This window comes from Oncorhynchus clarkii, chromosome 12 (genome assembly GCF_045791955.1).
Source record: "Oncorhynchus clarkii lewisi isolate Uvic-CL-2024 chromosome 12, UVic_Ocla_1.0, whole genome shotgun sequence".
In the NCBI taxonomy this organism is placed as follows: Eukaryota; Metazoa; Chordata; class Actinopteri; order Salmoniformes; family Salmonidae; genus Oncorhynchus; species Oncorhynchus clarkii.
The window spans coordinates 3,504,159-3,523,538 of record NC_092158.1 but is presented as its reverse complement, the minus strand read 5'-3'; the positions used below and the strand labels follow the sequence as shown (position 1 = coordinate 3,523,538).

The following is a 19,380-nucleotide window of genomic DNA, read 5'->3' as shown; positions in this document are numbered from 1 at the left end:
TTTATTTAACCTTTTTTTTAACCAGGTATTTATATATATAACCCTTTATTTAACCAGGTATTTATATATATAACCCTTTATTTAACCAGGTATTTATATATATAACCCTTTATTTAACCAGGTATTTATATATATAACTCTAACCCTTTATTTAACCAGGTATTTATATATATAACTCTAACCCTTTATTTAACCAGGTATTTATATATATAACCCTTTATTTAACCAGGTATTTATATATATAACTCTAACCCTTTATTTAACCAGGTATTTATATATATAACCCTTTATTTAACCAGGTATTTATATATATAACCCTTTATTTAACCAGGTATTTATATATATAACCCTTTATTTAACCAGGTATTTATATATATAACTCTAACCCTTTATTTAACCAGGTATTTATATATATAACCCTTTATTTAACCAGGTATTTATATATATAACCCTAACCCTTTATTTAACCAGGTATTTATATATATAACTCTAACCCTTTATTTAACCAGGTATTTATATATATAACCCTTTATTTAACCAGGTATTTATATATATAACTCTAACCCTTTATTTAACCAGGTATTTATATATATAACTCTAACCCTTTATTTAACCAGGTATTTATATATATAACCCTAACCCTTTATTTAATCAGGTATTTCTATATATAACCCTTTATTTAACCAGGTATTTATATATATAACCTTTTATTTAACCAGGTATTTATATATATAACCCTAACCCTTTATTTAACCAGGTATTTATATATATAACTCTAACCCTTTATTTAACCAGGTATTTATATATATAACTCTAACCCTTTATTTAATCAGGTATTTATATATATAACCCTTTATTTAACCAGGTATTTATATATATAACCCTTTATTTAACCAATGAAGCTGACACGGGATCAAACTGAGGAACAGACAGATATAGAGGCGGAAATCAACAAACTGAAGGAGTCCAGGTGAGTCCAATGCGTGTAATGATGGTGACAGGTGTACGTAATGATGGGCAGCCTGGCGCCCTCGAGGAACAGAGAGGGGAAGCGGGAGCAGGTGTGATACTACATAGATGGCTATAGTAGCTATAGTAGCTACTGCTTGTCTCGCTCTCTTGTTTTCTACATAGAGGGCTATAGTAGCTACAGTATGCTACTGCTTGTCTCTCTCTCTTGTTTTCTACATAGATGGCTATAGTAGCTACAGTATGCTACTGCTTGTCTCGCTCTCTTGTTTTCTACATAGAGGGCTATAGTATGCTACTGCTTGTGTCACTCCCTGACCACAGAGAGCCCTGGGGGTTCACTATGATGCAATAGGTCAGAGCGTGACTAGGGGGGTGTTCTAGTCTGGAGCGTTTCATCAGTCCAGTGCCACCTGTGCCGGCTCCCAGCACTCGTCCACCAGTGCGTGTGTACAGCCCAGAACCTCCAGTGACGGTCAACGGTTCGGAGCCTCCAGTGACGGTCTACAGCCCAGAACCTCCAGTGACGGTCTACAGCCCAGAACCTCCAGTGACGGTCAAAGGTTCGGAGCCTCCAGTGACGGTCAACGGTTCGGAGCCTCCAGTGACGGTCTACAGCCCAGAACCTCCAGTGACGGTCTACAGCCCAGAACCTCCAGTGACGGTCAAAGGTTCGGAGCCTCCAGTGACGGTCAACGGTCTGGAATCTCCAGTGACGGTCAACGGTCTGGAACCTCCAGTGATGGTCAACGGTCTGGAACCTCCAGTGACGGTCAACGGTCTGGAACCTCCAGTAATGGTCTACAGCCCAGAACCTCCAGTGACGGTCAACGGTTTGGAACCTCCAGTGACGGTCAACGGTCTGGAACCTCCAGTGATGGCCAACGGTCTGGAACCTCCAGTGATGGTCAACGGTTCGGAACCTCCAGTGACGGTCAACGGTCTGGAACCTCCAGTGACGGTCAACGGTCTGGAACCTCCAGTGATGGTCAACGGTCTGGAACCTCCAGTGACGGTCAACGGTTCGGAACCTCCAGTGATGGTCAACGGTCCAGAACCTCCAGTGACGGTCAACGGTCTGGAACCTCCAGTGACGGTCAACGGTCCGGGGGGGGGGGGGGGTCACACCCTGACCATAGAGAGCCCTTGCTATTTTGTTGTGTAAATGTTTTCACCACGGCCTGTAGGCCTGGTATTGACATCCCGGACAGTCTTTCCTGAGACAATGTGCATTAGATGTCCATTGCACTGCACACAATTTAAACGTAGTCTTGAATGATGCATGCCAAGATATACCAGAGACAAGGGAATGTTGATTTTGCAACAGCACAACTCAAACGCCGGTTCACCAGTATGAACGAAATCGCAAACCAACCACTTTTTTTTGTTTGTTTGAGCCCTCAAAGAACTGTCGTTGCTAAATATGATAAATATGTTGCATCTGCCAAGTTGTCTTCTTTCCAGGAGGGAGGTAGAGGCAGGGGGGAGGAGGGAGGTAGAGGCAGGGGGGAGGAGGGAGGTAGAGGCAGGGGGAGGAGGGAGGTAGAGGCAGGGGGGAGGAGGGAGGTAGAGGCAGGGGGAGGAGGGAGGTAGAGGCAGGGGAGGAGGGAGGTAGAGGCAGGGGGGAGGAGGGAGGTAGAGGCAGGGGGGAGGAGGGAGGTAGAGGCAGGGGAGGAGGGAGGTAGAGGCAGGGGAGGAGGAGTGAGGTAGAGGCAGGGGAGGAGGGAGGTAGAGGCAGGGGAGGAGGAGTGAGGTAGAGGCAGGGGAGGAGGGAGGTAGATGCAGGGAGAGGAGGAGTGAGGTAGAGGCAGGGGGGAGGAGGGAGGTAGAGGCAGGGGGGAGGAGGGAGGTAGAGGCAGGGGGGAGGAGGGAGGTAGAGGCAGGGGGGAGGAGGGAGGTAGAGGCAGGGGAGGAGGAGGGAGGTAGAGGCAGGGGGGAGGAGGGAGGTAGAGGCAGGGGGGAGGAGGGAGGTAGAGGCAGGGGGGAGGAGGGAGGTAGAGGCAGGGGAGGAGGAGTGAGGTAGAGGCAGGGGAGGAGGGAGGTAGATGCAGGGAGAGGAGGGAGGTAGAGGCAGGGGAGGAGGAGGGAGGTAGAGGCAGGGGAGGAAGAGGGAGGTAGAGGCAGGGGAGGAAGAGGGAGGTAGAGGCAGGGGAGGAGGAGGGAGGTAGAGGCAGGGGACGAGGAGGGAGGTAGAGGCAGGGGAGGAGGAGTGAGGTAGAGGCAGGGGAGGAGGAGGGAGGTAGAGGCAGGGGAGGAGGAGGGAGGTAGAGGCAGGGGAGGAGGAGGGAGGTAGATGCAGGGGAGGAGGAGGGAGGTAGATGCAGGTGGAGGAGGGAGGTAGAGGCAGGGGGAGGAGTGAGGTAGAGGCAGGGGAGGAGGGAGGTAGAGGCAGGGGGAGGAGTGAGATAGAGGCAGGGGGAGGAGGGAGGTAGATGCAGGGGAGGAGGAGGGAGGTAGAGAAAGGGGGAGAAGGGAGGTAAAGGCAGGGGGAGGAGTGGGGTAGAGGCAGGGGAGGAGGAGGGAGGTAGAGGAAGGGGAGGAGGATTGAGGAAGAGGCAGGGGAGGAGGAGGGAGGTAGAGGCAGGGGAGGAGGAGGGAGGTAGAGGCAGGGGAGGAGGAGGGAGGTAGAGGCAGGGGAGGAGGAGGGAGGTAGAGGCAGGGGAGGAGGAGGGAGGTAGAGGCAGGGGAGGAGGAGAGAGGTAGAGGCAGGGGAGGAGGAGGGAGGTAGAGGCAGGGGGAGGAGTGAGGTAGAGGCAGGGGGAGGAGGGAGGTAGCGGCAGGGGAGGAGGAGGGAGGTAGAGGCAGGGGGAGGAGTGAGGTAGAGGCAGGGGAGGAGGAGGGAGGTAGAGGCAGGGGAGGAGGAGGGAGGTAGAGGCAGGGGGAGGAGGGAGGTAGAGGCAGGGGAGGAGGAGGGAGGTAGAGGCAGGGGAGGAGGAGGGAGGTAGAGGCAGGGGAGGAGGAGAGAGGTAGAGGCAGGGGAGGAGGAGGGAGGTAGAGGCAGGGGGAGGAGTGAGGTAGAGGCAGGGGGAGGAGGGAGGTAGCGGCAGGGGAGGAGGAGGGAGGTAGAGGCAGGGGGAGGAGTGAGGTAGAGGCAGGGGAGGAGGAGGGAGGTAGAGGCAGGGGAGGAGGAGGGAGGTAGAGGCAGGGGGAGGAGGGAGGTAGAGGCAGGGGAGGAGGAGGGAGGTAGAGGCAGGGGAGGAGGAGGGAGGTAGAGGCAGGGGAGGAGGAGGGAGGTAGAGGCAGGGGGAGGAGGGAGGTAGAGGCAAAGTCTTTAATCTTTAATCCGGGTCTTTAATCTGTCCCTAAACTGTTCCTTAACATACATTATTATCCCAGAGCGTTGTGTGTGTTATTACATACATTATTATCCCAGAGTGTTGTGTGTGTTATTACATACATCATTATCCCAGAGCGTTGTGCGTGTTATTACATACATTATTATCCCAGAGTGTTGTGTGTGTTATTACATACATCATTATCCCAGAGCGTTGTGTGTGTTATTACATACATTATTATCCCAGAGCGTTGTGTGTGTTATTACATACATCATTATCCCAGAGCGTTGTGCGTGTTATTACATACATTATTACCCCAGAGCGTTGTGTGTGTTATTACATACATTATTATCCCAGAGCGTTGTGTGTGTTATTACATACATCATTATCCCAGAGCGTTGTGCGTGTTATTACATACATTATTACCCCAGAGCGTTGTGTGTGTTATTACATACATTATTATCCCAGAGCGTTGTGCTTGTTATTACATACATTATTATCCCAGAGCGTTGTGCGTGTTATTACATACATTATTATCCCAGAGTGTTGTGTGTGTTATTACATACATCATTATCCCAGAGCGTTGTGCGTGTTATTACATACATTATTATCCCAGGACGTTGTGTGTGTTATTACATACATTATTACCCCAGAGCGTTGTGTTACATACAGCTGGAAAGAGTTTTTGATATCAAAGCGGCGGTACCAGCATTCTGACAAGAAATACACATTTCCTGAATTGGATCCGTCGTTTGTTAAATTCTACTAACTGTTATCAGAATCACAGAATACTTTTCCCCTTTTGCTGTCAGTGAATATAGTGAACGATAACTTGGTCTCGTGTCTTTGGCTGTGCCGGATTAAGTGATATGAAATCTATAATATCCTTTCTCTGTAATTAATATTCCCTGATTGAGCTAATCATGTAAATGTAACTAGAGAGTCGGGGCACCACAAAATAATATTTATAGAGCTGTTATCTTCCGAATAAACTCTTAAAGACCTAGTAATATTTTACATCAATAGCAGTCAATATTAATCATCGCCTTAATTCAGTCTCATCTGAAAGTTGTAAATTCTTGGTTATCTGCACGAACCCTGGTAGGTTGGTGGTAGATGGAAGGCCGTGTTGCCCAACCAAGTCCTTTGTCCTTTGAAGAATGTCTCTGGTGGTAAATTGAATACGTTGTAGTAACGTCGTTGTGTGGTAGACGGGACACTCTGTCTGTTCTTTCCAAGCCCAAGTTTGCAGCTGCTGTTGCTAACTCAACGGCTAGGAGGTATCACTTCTGTAGTGAATAAGAGTTCAAAGTTCATACCATTCGCAACCAAAGCTCACGCTGAGGTTGGCTTCATTCTGTAGTTGACATGTTAGTCCTTTTAACGCAGAGGCTGCAGACCTCATGTACTTGGAACAGGAGGTTATATTGTTGTGAAGGCTTTATATAGGAAGGGAGAGGAGGGCGTGTTTGAAAAGTTTTATAACCCATGTCTCTTCACAGGGGCGGGCCACTGATTGAGCAGGGCCCTAACCTTATGAAAATCCAAATCTCTCATTTGGAAGCTAAAATTACATTTAATCTTTTCACCAATAATTTTATATTCAAACATTTAAATTGAACAACAATTCCATGTGACTCCGATAACTACAATGTGCAGACTTTCCACTGTAGAGTTTATTTCATCTTATCATTGATGAGAATGTCTCAGATGACAACTGAACTGACATCATATTCATTAAGTACCACTGCATATGTTCAATTGTTCAGATTACCAGAATATAGTTCATTTCCTCCCACCTTCTGATGTTCCCAGAATCTCTATGTTAGCCAAGGGGTTTTCAAATGTCACATCAGTAGGGTAGAGAGAGGAAAAAGGGGGGGGGGGGGATATGACTGTCATAAACCTTCCCCCAGGACAACGTCATGACACCGATATAATGTATTATGTCTGTGGATGTCAGTGTGTATAGTGAAGTAAATGATCCCCTTACAGAATGTCACATTTTTGGGGCAGCAGGTGGCCTAGCTGTTAAGAGCTTTGGGCCAGTAACGCTGGTTCAAATTCCTGAGCGGACAAGGTGTAAAAATATGTTGTTCTCCCCTGGAGCAAGGCGGTTAATTAACTCCCAACACAAACTGCTCCTCGGGCTCTGACGACGTGGATGCCGACTACGGCAGCCCCTCTCACCTCTGGTTCAGAGGGGTTTGGTTAAATACGGAAGACATATTTCAGTTCAATACATCCAGTTGTGCAACTGACTAGGTATCCCCCTTTCCCCAGATAGATAGATAGATAGACCACAACACTGTCTGGGATAGATAGATAGATAGAAAGAAGGGGATGGATTGGTGGATGGATGGATGGATAGATAGTGACTCACCATGGCACTGATGAAGGGGATGGATAGATGGATAGATAGATGGATAGATAGATGGATGGATGGATAGATAGATAGATAGATAGATAGATAGCTGGATAGATAGATGGATAGATGGATAGATGGATAGATGGATAGATGGATAGATGGATAGATAGATAGATAGATAGATAGACGGGGATGATTGGTCGATGGATAGATATTGACTCACCATGGCAGTGATGGCTGGTTTAGACACAATCCTGATTCCTGTAGTCATGGTTACTTGAGGAGTCTGTCCTTTACCTAGAGAAAGAGCACCATCACATTGGTCAGATCATCTTTATTTATATCATCTTCCTCCTCCTCATCAACAATATCATCTTCCTCCTCCTCCTCATCAACAATATCACCATCATCCTCCTCCTCGTCGTCAACAATATCACCATCATCATCCTCCTCCTCGTCAACAATATCACCATCATCCTCCTCGTCAACAATATCACCATCATCATCCTCCTCCTCGTCAACAACATCACCATCCTCCTCCTCATCAACAATATCATCATCCTCCTCCTCCTTGTCAACAATATCAACATCATCATCATCCTCCTCCTCGTCAACAATATCAACATCATCATCATCCTCCTCATCAACAATATCAACATCATCATCATCCTCCTCATCAACAATATCACCATCATCATCCTCCTCCTCATCAACAATATCACCATCACCATCCTCCTCCTCGTCAACAATATCACCATCATCATCCTCCTCCTCGTCAACAATATCACCATCCTCCTCCTCCTTGTCAACAATATCACCATCCTCCTCCTCGTCAACAATATCACCATCATCATCCTCCTCCTCGTCATTAATATCACCATCATCATCCTCCTCCTCGTCAACAATATCACCATCATCCTCCTCCTTGTCAACAATATCAACATCATCATCCTCCTCCTCGTCAACAATATTACCATCATCCTCCTCGTCAACAATATCACCATCATCATCCTCCTCCTCGTCAACAATATCATCATCATCATCCTCGTCGTCAACAATATCACCATCATCATCCTCCTCCTCGTCAACAATATCATCATCATCCTCCTCGTCAACAATATCACCATCATCATCCTCCTCCTCGTCAACAATATCACCATCCTCCTCCTCATCAACAATATCATCATCCTCCTCCTCCTTGTCAACAATATCAACATCATCATCATCCTCCTCCTCGTCAACAATATCAACATCATCATCATCCTCCTCATCAACACTATCACCATCATCATCCTCCTCCTCATCAACAATATCACCATCACCATCATCCTCCTCATCAACAATATCAACATCATCATCATCCTCCTCATCAACACTATCACCATCATCATCCTCCTCCTCATCAACAATATCACCATCACCATCCTCCTCCTCGTCAACAATATCACCATCATCATCCTCCTCCTCATCAACAATATCACCATCCTCCTCCTCCTTGTCAACAATATCACCATCCTCCTCCTCGTCAACAATATCACCATCATCATCCTCCTCCTCGTCATTAATATCACCATCATCATCCTCCTCCTCGTCAACAATATCATCATCCTCCTCCTCATCATTAATATCACCATCATCATCCTCCTCCTCGTCAACAATATCACCATCATCAGCCTCCTCCTCATCAACAATATCACAATCATCATCCTCCTCCTCATCAACAAATCACCATCATCCTCCTCCTCCTCGTCAACAGTATCACCATCATCCTCCTCGTCAACAATATCATCATCCTCCTCCTCGTCAACAGTATCACCATCATCCTCCTCATCAACAATATCACCATCATCATCCTCCTCCTCGTCAACAATATCACCATCATCATCCTCCTCCTCATCAACAATATCACCATCATCATCCTCCTCCTCATCAACAAATCATCCTCATCCTCCTCCTCCTCGTCAACAATATCACCATCATCATCCTCCTCCTTATCAACAATATCACCATCATCATCCTCCTCCTCGTCAACAATATCACCATTCATCATCCTCCTCCTCGTCATTAATATCACCATCATCATCCTCCTCCTCGTCAACAATATCACCATCATCATCCTCCTCCTCATCAACAATATCATCATCTTCCTCCTCGTCAACAATATCACCATCATCAGCCTCCTCCTCATCAACAATATCACCATCATCATCCTCCTCCTCATCAACAAATCACCATCATCCTCCTCCTCCTCGTCAACAGTATCACCATCATCCTCCTCGTCAACAATATCATCATCCTCCTCCTCATCAACAATACCACCATCATCATCCTCCTCCTCGTCAACAATATCATCATCCTCCTCCTCATCAACAATATCACCATCATCATCCTCCTCCTCATCAAATCACCATCATCCTCCTCCTACTCGTCAACAGTATCACCATCATCATCCTCCTCCTCGTCAACAATATCACCATCGTCCTCCTCGTCAATAATATCACCATCATCATCATCCTCCTCATCAACAATATCACCATCATCCTTCTCCTCCTCGTCAACAATATCACTATCATCATCCTCCTCCTCGTCAACAATATCATCATCATCATCCTCCTCCTCGTCAACAATATCATCATCATCATCATCCTCCTCATCAACAATATCACCATCGTCATCATCCTCCTCATCAACAATATCACCATCATCATCCTCCTCCTCATCAACAATATCACCATCATCATTGGGCAGGGGCGAAAGGTAGCCTAGCGGTTTGAGTATTGGGCCAGTAACCGAAAGGTCACTGGTTCGAATACAGTAATACAGTTTACTGTAGCAGGAATACTCCAACCACTTACTGTAGCAGGAATACTCCAACCATTTACTGTAACCCCTGGGAATACTCTAACCATTTACTGTAGCCCCTGGGAATACTCCAACCATTTACTGTAGCCCCTGGGAATACTCAGGGGGTACCCTATTTGCCATTTGGGATGTAGCCATGGTGTGTTCCAGGAGCAGCTTGATCTGTTGCCATGACTCCTATCCTCTCCATGTTCTCCAGCATGTTGGTCTATAAGGTGTTTGTCATCCCACCACTGAAGCATTGTTTTACACAGACACACCTGGTGCCTATGACGCGTGCAAATACATAGTCAGTTATATTGTGTACACTACGCTGTGTCCTGTGCATTTGACAAATAAACTTTGATATGGTCAGATTTAATCAAAAACACACTTTGGAAGAATCTCCCTATCGCTCATAACCTGATCACAGTACTTAGATGAAAAGAGAAACCAGCACACTGCTCTTGCTACTATCACTGATGTTTCTGATGAAAAGAGAAACCAACACACTGCCTCTGCTGGTATCACTGTTGTTTCCTATGAAAAGAGAAACCAGCACACTGTTCTTGCTAGTATCTCTGCTGTTTATGATGAAAAGAGAAACCAGCACACTGTTCTTGCTAGTATCTCTGCTGTTTATGATGAAAAGAGAAACCAGCACACTGTTCTTGCTAGTATCACTATTGGCCTCTTGGAAGCTTTACGAGGTCGATACGTGAAGCTTCAATAAAACAACAGTGATACAAGCAAGGGCAGCGTGCAGGTTTCTCTTTTCAGCTAAATGATATCTCTCTGTTACCATGGCACCAAGATAGCTTGGATGTGCGAGTGCCCTTTTTTGAATTTGGATCACAGTACTTTAAATGCGTTTCTTTTTTTGTTGTTATGGTGCAAGAACAATGTTATTTTGTTCTGCAGCGTGGGTTCGATTGAATGTGTAATTCAAGGGACCTCCTGCAGTACCAAACTGAGGATGTTGGGGGCACCCTAGAGACACATTTGGACACATCACTGTGCTTTACCTGCTCTGGGTGGGTCTAACTGGGATATTAGGCCCAATTAGGATATCATCCCCACACACAAAATGCATGTGGAGGGTTTAGTCAAATAAGCTATTTTCATTATGTTGTCAATTGAGTTAAAAACAAGATGGATGTCCCAAAGGTATATCATCTGTTGAAGACAGCACCACCACAATCTGTTGTTGACAGCACCACCACAATCTGTTGTTGACAGCACCACCACAATCTGTTGAAGACAGCACCACCACAATCTGTTGAAGACAGCACCACCATAATCTGTTGAAGACAGCACCACCACAATCTGTTGTAGACAGCACCACCACAATCTGTTGTTGACAGCACCACCATAATCTGTTGTAGACGGCACCACCACAATCTGTTGAAGACAGCACCACCATAATCTGTTGAAGACAGCACCACCACAATCTGTTGTGGACAGCACCACCACAATCTGTTGTGGACAGCACCACCACAATCTGTTGTGGACAGCACCACCACAATCTGTTGAAGACAGCACCACCACAATCTGTTGTGGACAGCACCACCACAATCTGTTGTGGACAGCACCACCATAATCTGTTGTAGATGGCACCACCACAATCTGTTGAAGACAGCACCACCACGATCTGTTGAAGACAGCACCACCACAATCTGTTGAAGACAGCACTACCACAATCTGTTGTGGACAGCACCACCACAATCTGTTGTAGACAGCACCACCACAATCTGTTGAAGACAGCACCACCACAATCTGTTGAAGACAGCACCACCACAATCTGTTGAAGACGGCACCACCACAATCTGTTGAAGACAGCACCACCACAATCTGTTGAAGACAGCACCACCACAATCTGTTGAAGACAGCACCACCACAATCTGTTGAAGACGGCACCACCACAATCTGTTGAAGACAGCACCACCACAATCTAGTGAAGACAGCACCACCACAATCTGTTGTGGACAGCACCACCACAATCTGTTGAAGACAGCACCACCACAATCTGTTGAAGACAGCACCACCACAATCTGTTGAAGACAGCACCACCACAATCTGTTGTAGACGGCACCACCACAATCTGTTGAAGACGGCACCACCACAATCTGTTGTAGACGGCACCACCACAATCTGTTGATGACAGCACCACCACAATCTGTTGTAGACGGCACCACCACAATCTGTTGAAGACAGCACCACCACAATCTGTTGTAGACGGCACCACCACAATCTGTTGATGACAGCACCACCACAATCTGTTGTAGACAGCACCACCACAATCTGTTGTGGACAGCACCACCACAATCTGTTGAAGACAGCACTACCACAATCTGTTGTGGACAGCACCACCACAATCTGTTGTAGACGGCACCACCACAATCTGTTGTCAAGTCAGGTGTGCCCTGCGTATTGATCCTTGACTGTGGCGGTTAGCGGTACACTAGCGTACATGTCAAACATAGACCTAGGCACTAGCCATGCGGCTTACACAGGCCTCAGCGTGTTCCAATGGGCCCAGACGTCAGTTCAACGTCTAGTTTTGATTTACATTTGGTTGATTGTCAACTAAGGTGGATTCATCGTGAATTTAGGTTTAAAGATGGTTGAAAAAAAATAACTACATTACCTGAATACTAAATCAAATCAGTTGTCCACGTTGAAGTGTGAGACGGTAGTTGAAGTGTGTGTGTGACGGTAGTTGAAGTGTGTGTGTGACGGTAGTTGAAGTGTGTGTGACGGTAGTTGAAGTGTTTGTGTGACGGTAGTTTAAGTGTGTGTGTGACGGTAGTTTAAGTGTGTGTGTGACGGTAGTTGAAGTGTGTGTGTGACGGTAGTTGAAGTGTGTGTGTGACGGTAGTTGAAGTGTGTGTGTGACGGTAGTTGCGGTGTGTGTGACGGTAGTTGAGGTGTGTGTGTGACGGTAGTTGAAGTGTGTGTGACGGTAGTTGAGGTGTGTGTGTGACGGTAGTTGAAGTGTGTGTGTGATGGTAGTTGTGGTGTGTGTGACGGTAGTTGAAGTGTGTGTGACGGAAATTGAAGTGTGTGTGTGACGGTAGTTGAAGTGTGTGTGACGGTAGTTGAAGTGTGTGTGTGACGGTAGTTGAAGTGTGTGTGTGACGGCAGTTGAAGTGTGTGTGTGACTGTAGTTGCGGTGTGTGTGACGGTAGTTGAAGTGTGTGTGTGACGGTAGTTGAAGCGTGTGTGTGACGGTAGTTGAAGTGTGTGTGACGGTAGTTGAAGTGTGTGTGTGACGGTAGTTGAAGTGTGTGTGACGGTAGTTGAAGTGTGTGTGTGACAATAGTTGAAGTGTGTGTGTGACGGTTGTTGCGGTGTGTGTGTGACGATAGTTGAAGTGTGTGTGTGATGGTAGTTGAAGTGTGTGTGACGGTAGTTGAAGTGTGTGTGTGACGGTAGTTGAAGTGTGTGTGACGGTAGTTGAAGTGTGTGTGTGACGATAGTTGAAGTGTGTGTGTGACGGTAGTTGCGGTGTGTGTGACGGTAGTTGAGGTGTGTGTGTGACGGTAGTTGAAGTGTGTGTGACGGTAGTTGAAGTGTGTGTGTGACGGTAGTTGAAGTGTGTGTGACGGTAGTTGAAGTGTGTGTGACGGTAGTTGAAGTGTGTGTGTGACGATAGTTGAAGTGTGTGTGACGGTTGTTGCGGTGTGTGTGTGACGATAGTTGAAGTGTGTGTGTGACGGTAGTTGAAGTGTGTGTGTGACGGTAGTTGAAGTGTGTGTGTGACGGCAGTTGAAGTGTGTGTGTGACTGTAGTTGCGGTGTGTGTGACGGTAGTTGAAGTGTGTGTGTGACGGTAGTTGAAGCGTGTGTGTGACGGTAGTTGAAGTGTGTGTGACGGTAGTTGAAGTGTGTGTGTGACGGTAGTTGAAGTGTGTGTGACGGTAGTTGAAGTGTGTGTGTGACAATAGTTGAAGTGTGTGTGTGACGGTTGTTGCGGTGTGTGTGTGACGATAGTTGAAGTGTGTGTGTGATGGTAGCTGAAGTGTGTGTGACGGTAGTTGAAGTGTGTGTGTGACGGTAGTTGAAGTGTGTGTGACGGTAGTTGAAGTGTGTGTGTGACGATAGTTGAAGTGTGTGTGTGACGGTAGTTGCGGTGTGTGTGACGGTAGTTGAGGTGTGTGTGTGACGGTAGTTGAAGTGTGTGTGACGGTAGTTGAAGTGTGTGTGTGACGGTAGTTGAAGTGTGTGTGACGGTAGTTGAAGTGTGTGTGACGGTAGTTGAAGTGTGTGTGTGACGATAGTTGAAGTGTGTGTGACGGTTGTTGCGGTGTGTGTGTGACGATAGTTGAAGTGTGTGTGTGACGGTAGTTGAAGTGTGTGCGTGACGGTAGTTGAAGTGTGTGTGACGGTAGTTGAAGTGTGTGTGACGGTAGTTGAAGTGTGTGTGATGGTAGTTGCGGTGTGTGTGACGGTAGTTGCGGTGTGTGTGACGGTAGTTGAAGTGTGTGTGTGACGATAGTTGAAGTGTATATGACGGTAGTTGAGGTGTGTGTGACGGTAGTTGAGGTGTGTGTGACGGTAGTTGAGGTGTGTGTGTGACGGTAGTTGAATTGTGTGTGACGGTAGTTGCGGTGTGTGTGACGGTAGTTGCGGTGTGTGTGACGGTAGTTGAAGTGTGTGTGTGACGATAGTTGAATTGTGTGTGACGGTAGTTGCGGTGTGTGTGTGACGGTAGTTGTGGTGTGTGTGACGGTAGTTGAAGTGTGTGTGTGACGGTAGTTGAAGTGTGTGTGTGACGATAGTTGAAGTGTGTGTGACGGTAGTTGAAGTGTGTGTGATGGTAGTTGCGGTGTGTGTGACGGTAGTTGCGGTGTGTGTGTGACGGTAGTTGAAGTGTGTGTGTGACGGTAGTTGAAGTGTGTGTGTGACGGTAGTTGAAGTGTGTGTGTGACGGTAGTTGCGGTGTGTGTGACGGTAGTTGCGGTGTGTGTGACGGTAGTTGAAGTGTGTGTGTGATGGTAGTTGCGGTGTGTGTGACGGTAGTTGAAGTGTGTGTGACGATAGTTGAAGTGTGTGTGACGGTAGTTGAAGTGTGTTTGTGACGGTAGTTGAAGTGTGTGTGTGACGGTAGTTGAAGTGTGTGTGACGGTAGTTGCGGTGTGTGTGACGGTAGTTTAGGTGTGTGTGTGACGGTAGTTGCGGTGTTTGTGTGACGGTAGTTGAGGTGTGTGTGTGACGGTAGTTGCGGTGTGTGTGTGACGGTAGTTGAAGTGTATGTGTGACGGTAGTTGCGGTGTGTGTGACGGTAGTTGAAGTGTGTGTGTGACGGTAGTTGTGGTGTGTGTGACGATAGTTGAAGTGTGTGTGTGACGGTAGTTGAAGTGTGTGTGTGACGGTAGTTGAATTGTGTGTGTGACGGTAGTTGAAGTGTGTTTGTGACGGTAGTTGAAGTGTGTGTGTGACGGTAGTTGAAGTGTGTGTGACGGTAGTTGCGGTGTGTGTGACGGTAGTTTAGGTGTGTGTGTGACGGTAGTTGCGGTGTGTGTGTGACGGTAGTTGAGGTGTGTGTGTGACGGTAGTTGCGGTGTGTGTGTGACGGTAGTTGAAGTGTATGTGTGACGGTAGTTGCGGTGTGTGTGACGGTAGTTGAAGTGTGTGTGTGACGGTAGTTGTGGTGTGTGTGACGATAGTTGAAGTGTGTGTGTGATGGTAGTTGAAGTGTGTGTTTGACGGTAGTTGTGGTGTGTGTGACGGTAGTTGACGTGTGTGTGTGACGGTAGTTGAAGTGTGTGTGTGACGGTAGTTACGGTGTGTGTGACGGTAGTTGAAGTGTGTGTGTGACGGTAGTTGAAGTGTGTGTGTGACGGTAGTTGAAGTGTGTGTGACGGTAGTTGAAGTGTGTGTGTGACGGTAGTTTAAGTGTGTGTGTGACGGTAGTTTAAGTGTGTGTGTGACGGTAGTTGAAGTGTGTGTGTGACGGTAGTTGAGGTGTGTGTGTGACGGTAGTTGAAGTGTGTGTGACGGTAGTTGAGGTGTGTGTGTGACGGTAGTTGAAGTGTGTGTGACGGTAGTTGAAGTGTGTGTGTGACGGTAGTTGAAGTGTGTGTGACGGTAGTTGAAGTGTGTGTGTGATGGTAGTTGTGGTGTGTGTGACGGTAGTTGAAGTGTGTGTGACGGTAGTTGAAGTGTGTGTGTGACGGTAGTTGAAGTGTGTGTGACGGTAGTTGAAGTTTGTGTGTGACGGTAGTTGAAGTGTGTGTGTGACGGCAGTTGAAGTGTGTGTGTGACTGTAGTTGCGGTGTGTGTGACGGTAGTTGAAGTGTGTGTGTGACGGTAGTTGAAGCGTGTGTGTGACGGTAGTTGAAGTGTGTGTGACGGTAGTTGAAGTGTGTGTGACGGTAGTTGAAGTGTGTGTGTGACAATAGTTGAAGTGTGTGTGTGACGGTTGTTGCGGTGTGTGTGTGATGATAGTTGAAGTGTGTGTGTGATGGTAGTTGAAGTGTGTGTGACGGTAGTTGAAGTGTGTGTGTGACGGTAGTTGAAGTGTGTGTGACGGTAGTTGAAGTGTGTGTGTGACGATAGTTGAAGTGTGTGTGTGACGGTAGTTGCGGTGTGTGTGACGGTAGTTGAGGTGTGTGTGTGACGGTAGTTGAAGTGTGTGTGACGGTAGTTGAAGTGTGTGTGTGACGGTAGTTGAAGTGTGTGTGACGGTAGTTGAAGTGTGTGTGACTGTAGTTGAAGTGTGTGTGTGACGATAGTTGAAGTGTGTGTGTGACGGTAGTTGAAGTGTGTGTGTGACGATAGTTGAATTGTGTGTGACGGTAGTTGCGGTGTGTGTGTGACGGTAGTTGTGGTGTGTGTGACGGTAGTTGAAGTGTGTGTGTGACGGTAGTTGAAGTGTGTGTGTGACGATAGTTGAAGTGTGTGTGACGGTAGTTGAAGTGTGTGTGATGGTAGTTGCGGTGTGTGTGACGGTAGTTGCGGTGTGTGTGTGACGGTAGTTGAAGTGTGTGTGTGACGGTAGTTGAAGTGTGTGTGTGACGGTAGTTGAAGTGTGTGTGTGACGGTAGTTGCGGTGTGTGTGACGGTAGTTGCGGTGTGTGTGACGGTAGTTGAAGTGTGTGTGTGATGGTAGTTGCGGTGTGTGTGACGGTAGTTGAAGTGTGTGTGACGATAGTTGAAGTGTGTGTGACGGTAGTTGAAGTGTGTTTGTGACGGTAGTTGAAGTGTGTGTGTGACGGTAGTTGAAGTGTGTGTGACGGTAGTTGCGGTGTGTGTGACGGTAGTTTAGGTGTGTGTGTGACGGTAGTTGCGGTGTGTGTGTGACGGTAGTTGAGGTGTGTGTGTGACGGTAGTTGCGGTGTGTGTGTGACGGTAGTTGAAGTGTATGTGTGACGGTAGTTGCGGTGTGTGTGACGGTAGTTGAAGTGTGTGTGTGACGGTAGTTGTGGTGTGTGTGACGATAGTTGAAGTGTGTGTGTGACGGTAGTTGAAGTGTGTGTGTGACGGTAGTTGAATTGTGTGTGTGACGGTAGTTGAAGTGTGTTTGTGACGTTAGTTGAAGTGTGTGTGATGGTAGTTGCGGTGTGTGTGACGGTAGTTGCGGTGTGTGTGTGACGGTAGTTGAAGTGTGTGTGTGACGGTAGTTGAAGTGTGTGTGTGACGGTAGTTGAAGTGTGTGTGTGACGGTAGTTGCGGTGTGTGTGACGGTAGTTGCGGTGTGTGTGACGGTAGTTGAAGTGTGTGTGTGATGGTAGTTGCGGTGTGTGTGACGGTAGTTGAAGTGTGTGTGACGATAGTTGAAGTGTGTGTGACGGTAGTTGAAGTGTGTTTGTGACGGTAGTTGAAGTGTGTGTGTGACGGTAGTTGAAGTGTGTTTGTGACGGTAGTTGAAGTGTGTGTGTGACGGTAGTTGAAGTGTGTGTGACGGTAGTTGCGGTGTGTGTGACGGTAGTTTAGGTGTGTGTGTGACGGTAGTTGCGGTGTGTGTGTGACGGTAGTTGAGGTGTGTGTGTGACGGTAGTTGCGGTGTGTGTGTGACGGTAGTTGAAGTGTATGTGTGACGGTAGTTGCGGTGTGTGTGACGGTAGTTGAAGTGTGTGTGTGACGGTAGTTGTGGTGTGTGTGACGATAGTTGAAGTGTGTGTGTGACGGTAGTTGAAGTGTGTGTGTGACGGTAGTTGAATTGTGTGTGTGACGGTAGTTGAAGTGTGTTTGTGACGGTAGTTGAAGTGTGTGTGTGACGGTAGTTGAAGTGTGTGTGACGGTAGTTGCGGTGTGTGTGACGGTAGTTTAGGTGTGTGTGTGACGGTAGTTGCGGTGTGTGTGTGACGGTAGTTGAGGTGTGTGTGTGACGGTAGTTGCGGTGTGTGTGTGACGGTAGTTGAAGTGTATGTGTGACGGTAGTTGCGGTGTGTGTGACGGTAGTTGAAGTGTGTGTGTGACGGTAGTTGTGGTGTGTGTGACGATAGTTGAAGTGTGTGTGTGATGGTAGTTGAAGTGTGTGTTTGACGGTAGTTGTGGTGTGTGTGACGGTAGTTGACGTGTGTGTGTGACGGTAGTTGAAGTGTGTGTGTGACGGTAGTTACGGTGTGTGTGACGGTAGTTGAAGTGTGTGTGTGACGGTAGTTGAAGTGTGTGTGTGACGGTAGTTGAAGTGTGTGTGACGGTAGTTGAAGTGTGTGTGTGACGGTAGTTTAAGTGTGTGTGTGACGGTAGTTTAAGTGTGTGTGTGACGGTAGTTGAAGTGTGTGTGTGACGGTAGTTGAGGTGTGTGTGTGACGGTAGTTGAAGTGTGTGTGACGGTAGTTGAGGTGTGTGTGTGACGGTAGTTGAAGTGTGTGTGACGGTAGTTGAAGTGTGTGTGTGACGGTAGTTGAAGTGTGTGTGACGGTAGTTGAAGTGTGTGTGTGATGGTAGTTGTGGTGTGTGTGACGGTAGTTGAAGTGTGTGTGACGGTAGTTGAAGTGTGTGTGTGACGGTAGTTGAAGTGTGTGTGACGGTAGTTGAAGTTTGTGTGTGACGGTAGTTGAAGTGTGTGTGTGACGGCAGTTGAAGTGTGTGTGTGACTGTAGTTGCGGTGTGTGTGACGGTAGTTGAAGTGTGTGTGTGACGGTAGTTGAAGCGTGTGTGTGACGGTAGTTGAAGTGTGTGTGACGGTAGTTGAAGTGTGTGTGTGACGGTAGTTGAAGTGTGTGTGACGGTAGTTGAAGTGTGTATGACAATAGTTGAAGTGTGTGTGTGACGGTTGTTGCGGTGTGTGTGTGATGATAGTTGAAGTGTGTGTGTGATGGTAGTTGAAGTGTGTGTGACGGTAGTTGAAGTGTGTGTGTGACGGTAGTTGAAGTGTGTGTGACGGTAGTTGAAGTGTGTGTGTGACGATAGTTGAAGTGTGTGTGTGACGGTAGTTGCGGTGTGTGTGACGGTAGTTGAGGTGTGTGTGTGACGGTAGTTGAAGTGTGTGTGACGGTAGTTGAAGTGTGTGTGTGACGGTAGTTGAAGTGTGTGTGACGGTAGTTGAAGTGTGTGTGACTGTAGTTGAAGTGTGTGTGTGACGATAGTTGAAGTGTGTGTGTGACGGTTGTTGCGGTGTGTGTGTGACGATAGTTGAAGTGTGTGTGTGATGGTAGTTGAAGTGTGTGTGACGGTAGTTGAAGTGTGTGTGTGACGGTAGTTGAGGTGTGTGTGTGATGGTAGTTGCGGTGTGTGTGACGGTAGTTGAAGTGTGTGTGTGACGGTAGTTGAAATGTGTGTGACGGTAGTTGAAGTGTGTGTGACGGTAGTTGAAGTGTGTGTGACGGTAGTTGAAGTGTGTGTGTGATGGTAGTTGCGGTGTGTGTGACGGTAGTTGAAGTGTGTGTGACGGCAGTTGAAGTGTGTGTGTGATGATAGTTGAAGTGTGTGTGTGACGGTAGTTGAAGTGTGTGTGTGACGGTAGTTGCAGTGTGTG

The 19,380-nt window shown here is 47.2% G+C and overlaps 1 protein-coding gene across 2 annotated transcripts in view; it reads right to left on the bottom strand.

Moving 5' to 3' along the window:
- LOC139422649 (PALM2 and AKAP2 fusion) overlaps window positions 1–19,380 on the bottom strand; it is a 228,511-nt gene that overhangs the window by 67,620 nt on the left and 141,511 nt on the right. For both annotated transcript variants that reach the window (XM_071173806.1, XM_071173805.1), the window contains exon 9: window positions 6,836–6,909. In XM_071173806.1, the coding sequence (XP_071029907.1) occupies window positions 6,836–6,909 (74 nt within the window). The remainder of the gene's footprint in view (window positions 1–6,835; window positions 6,910–19,380) is intronic.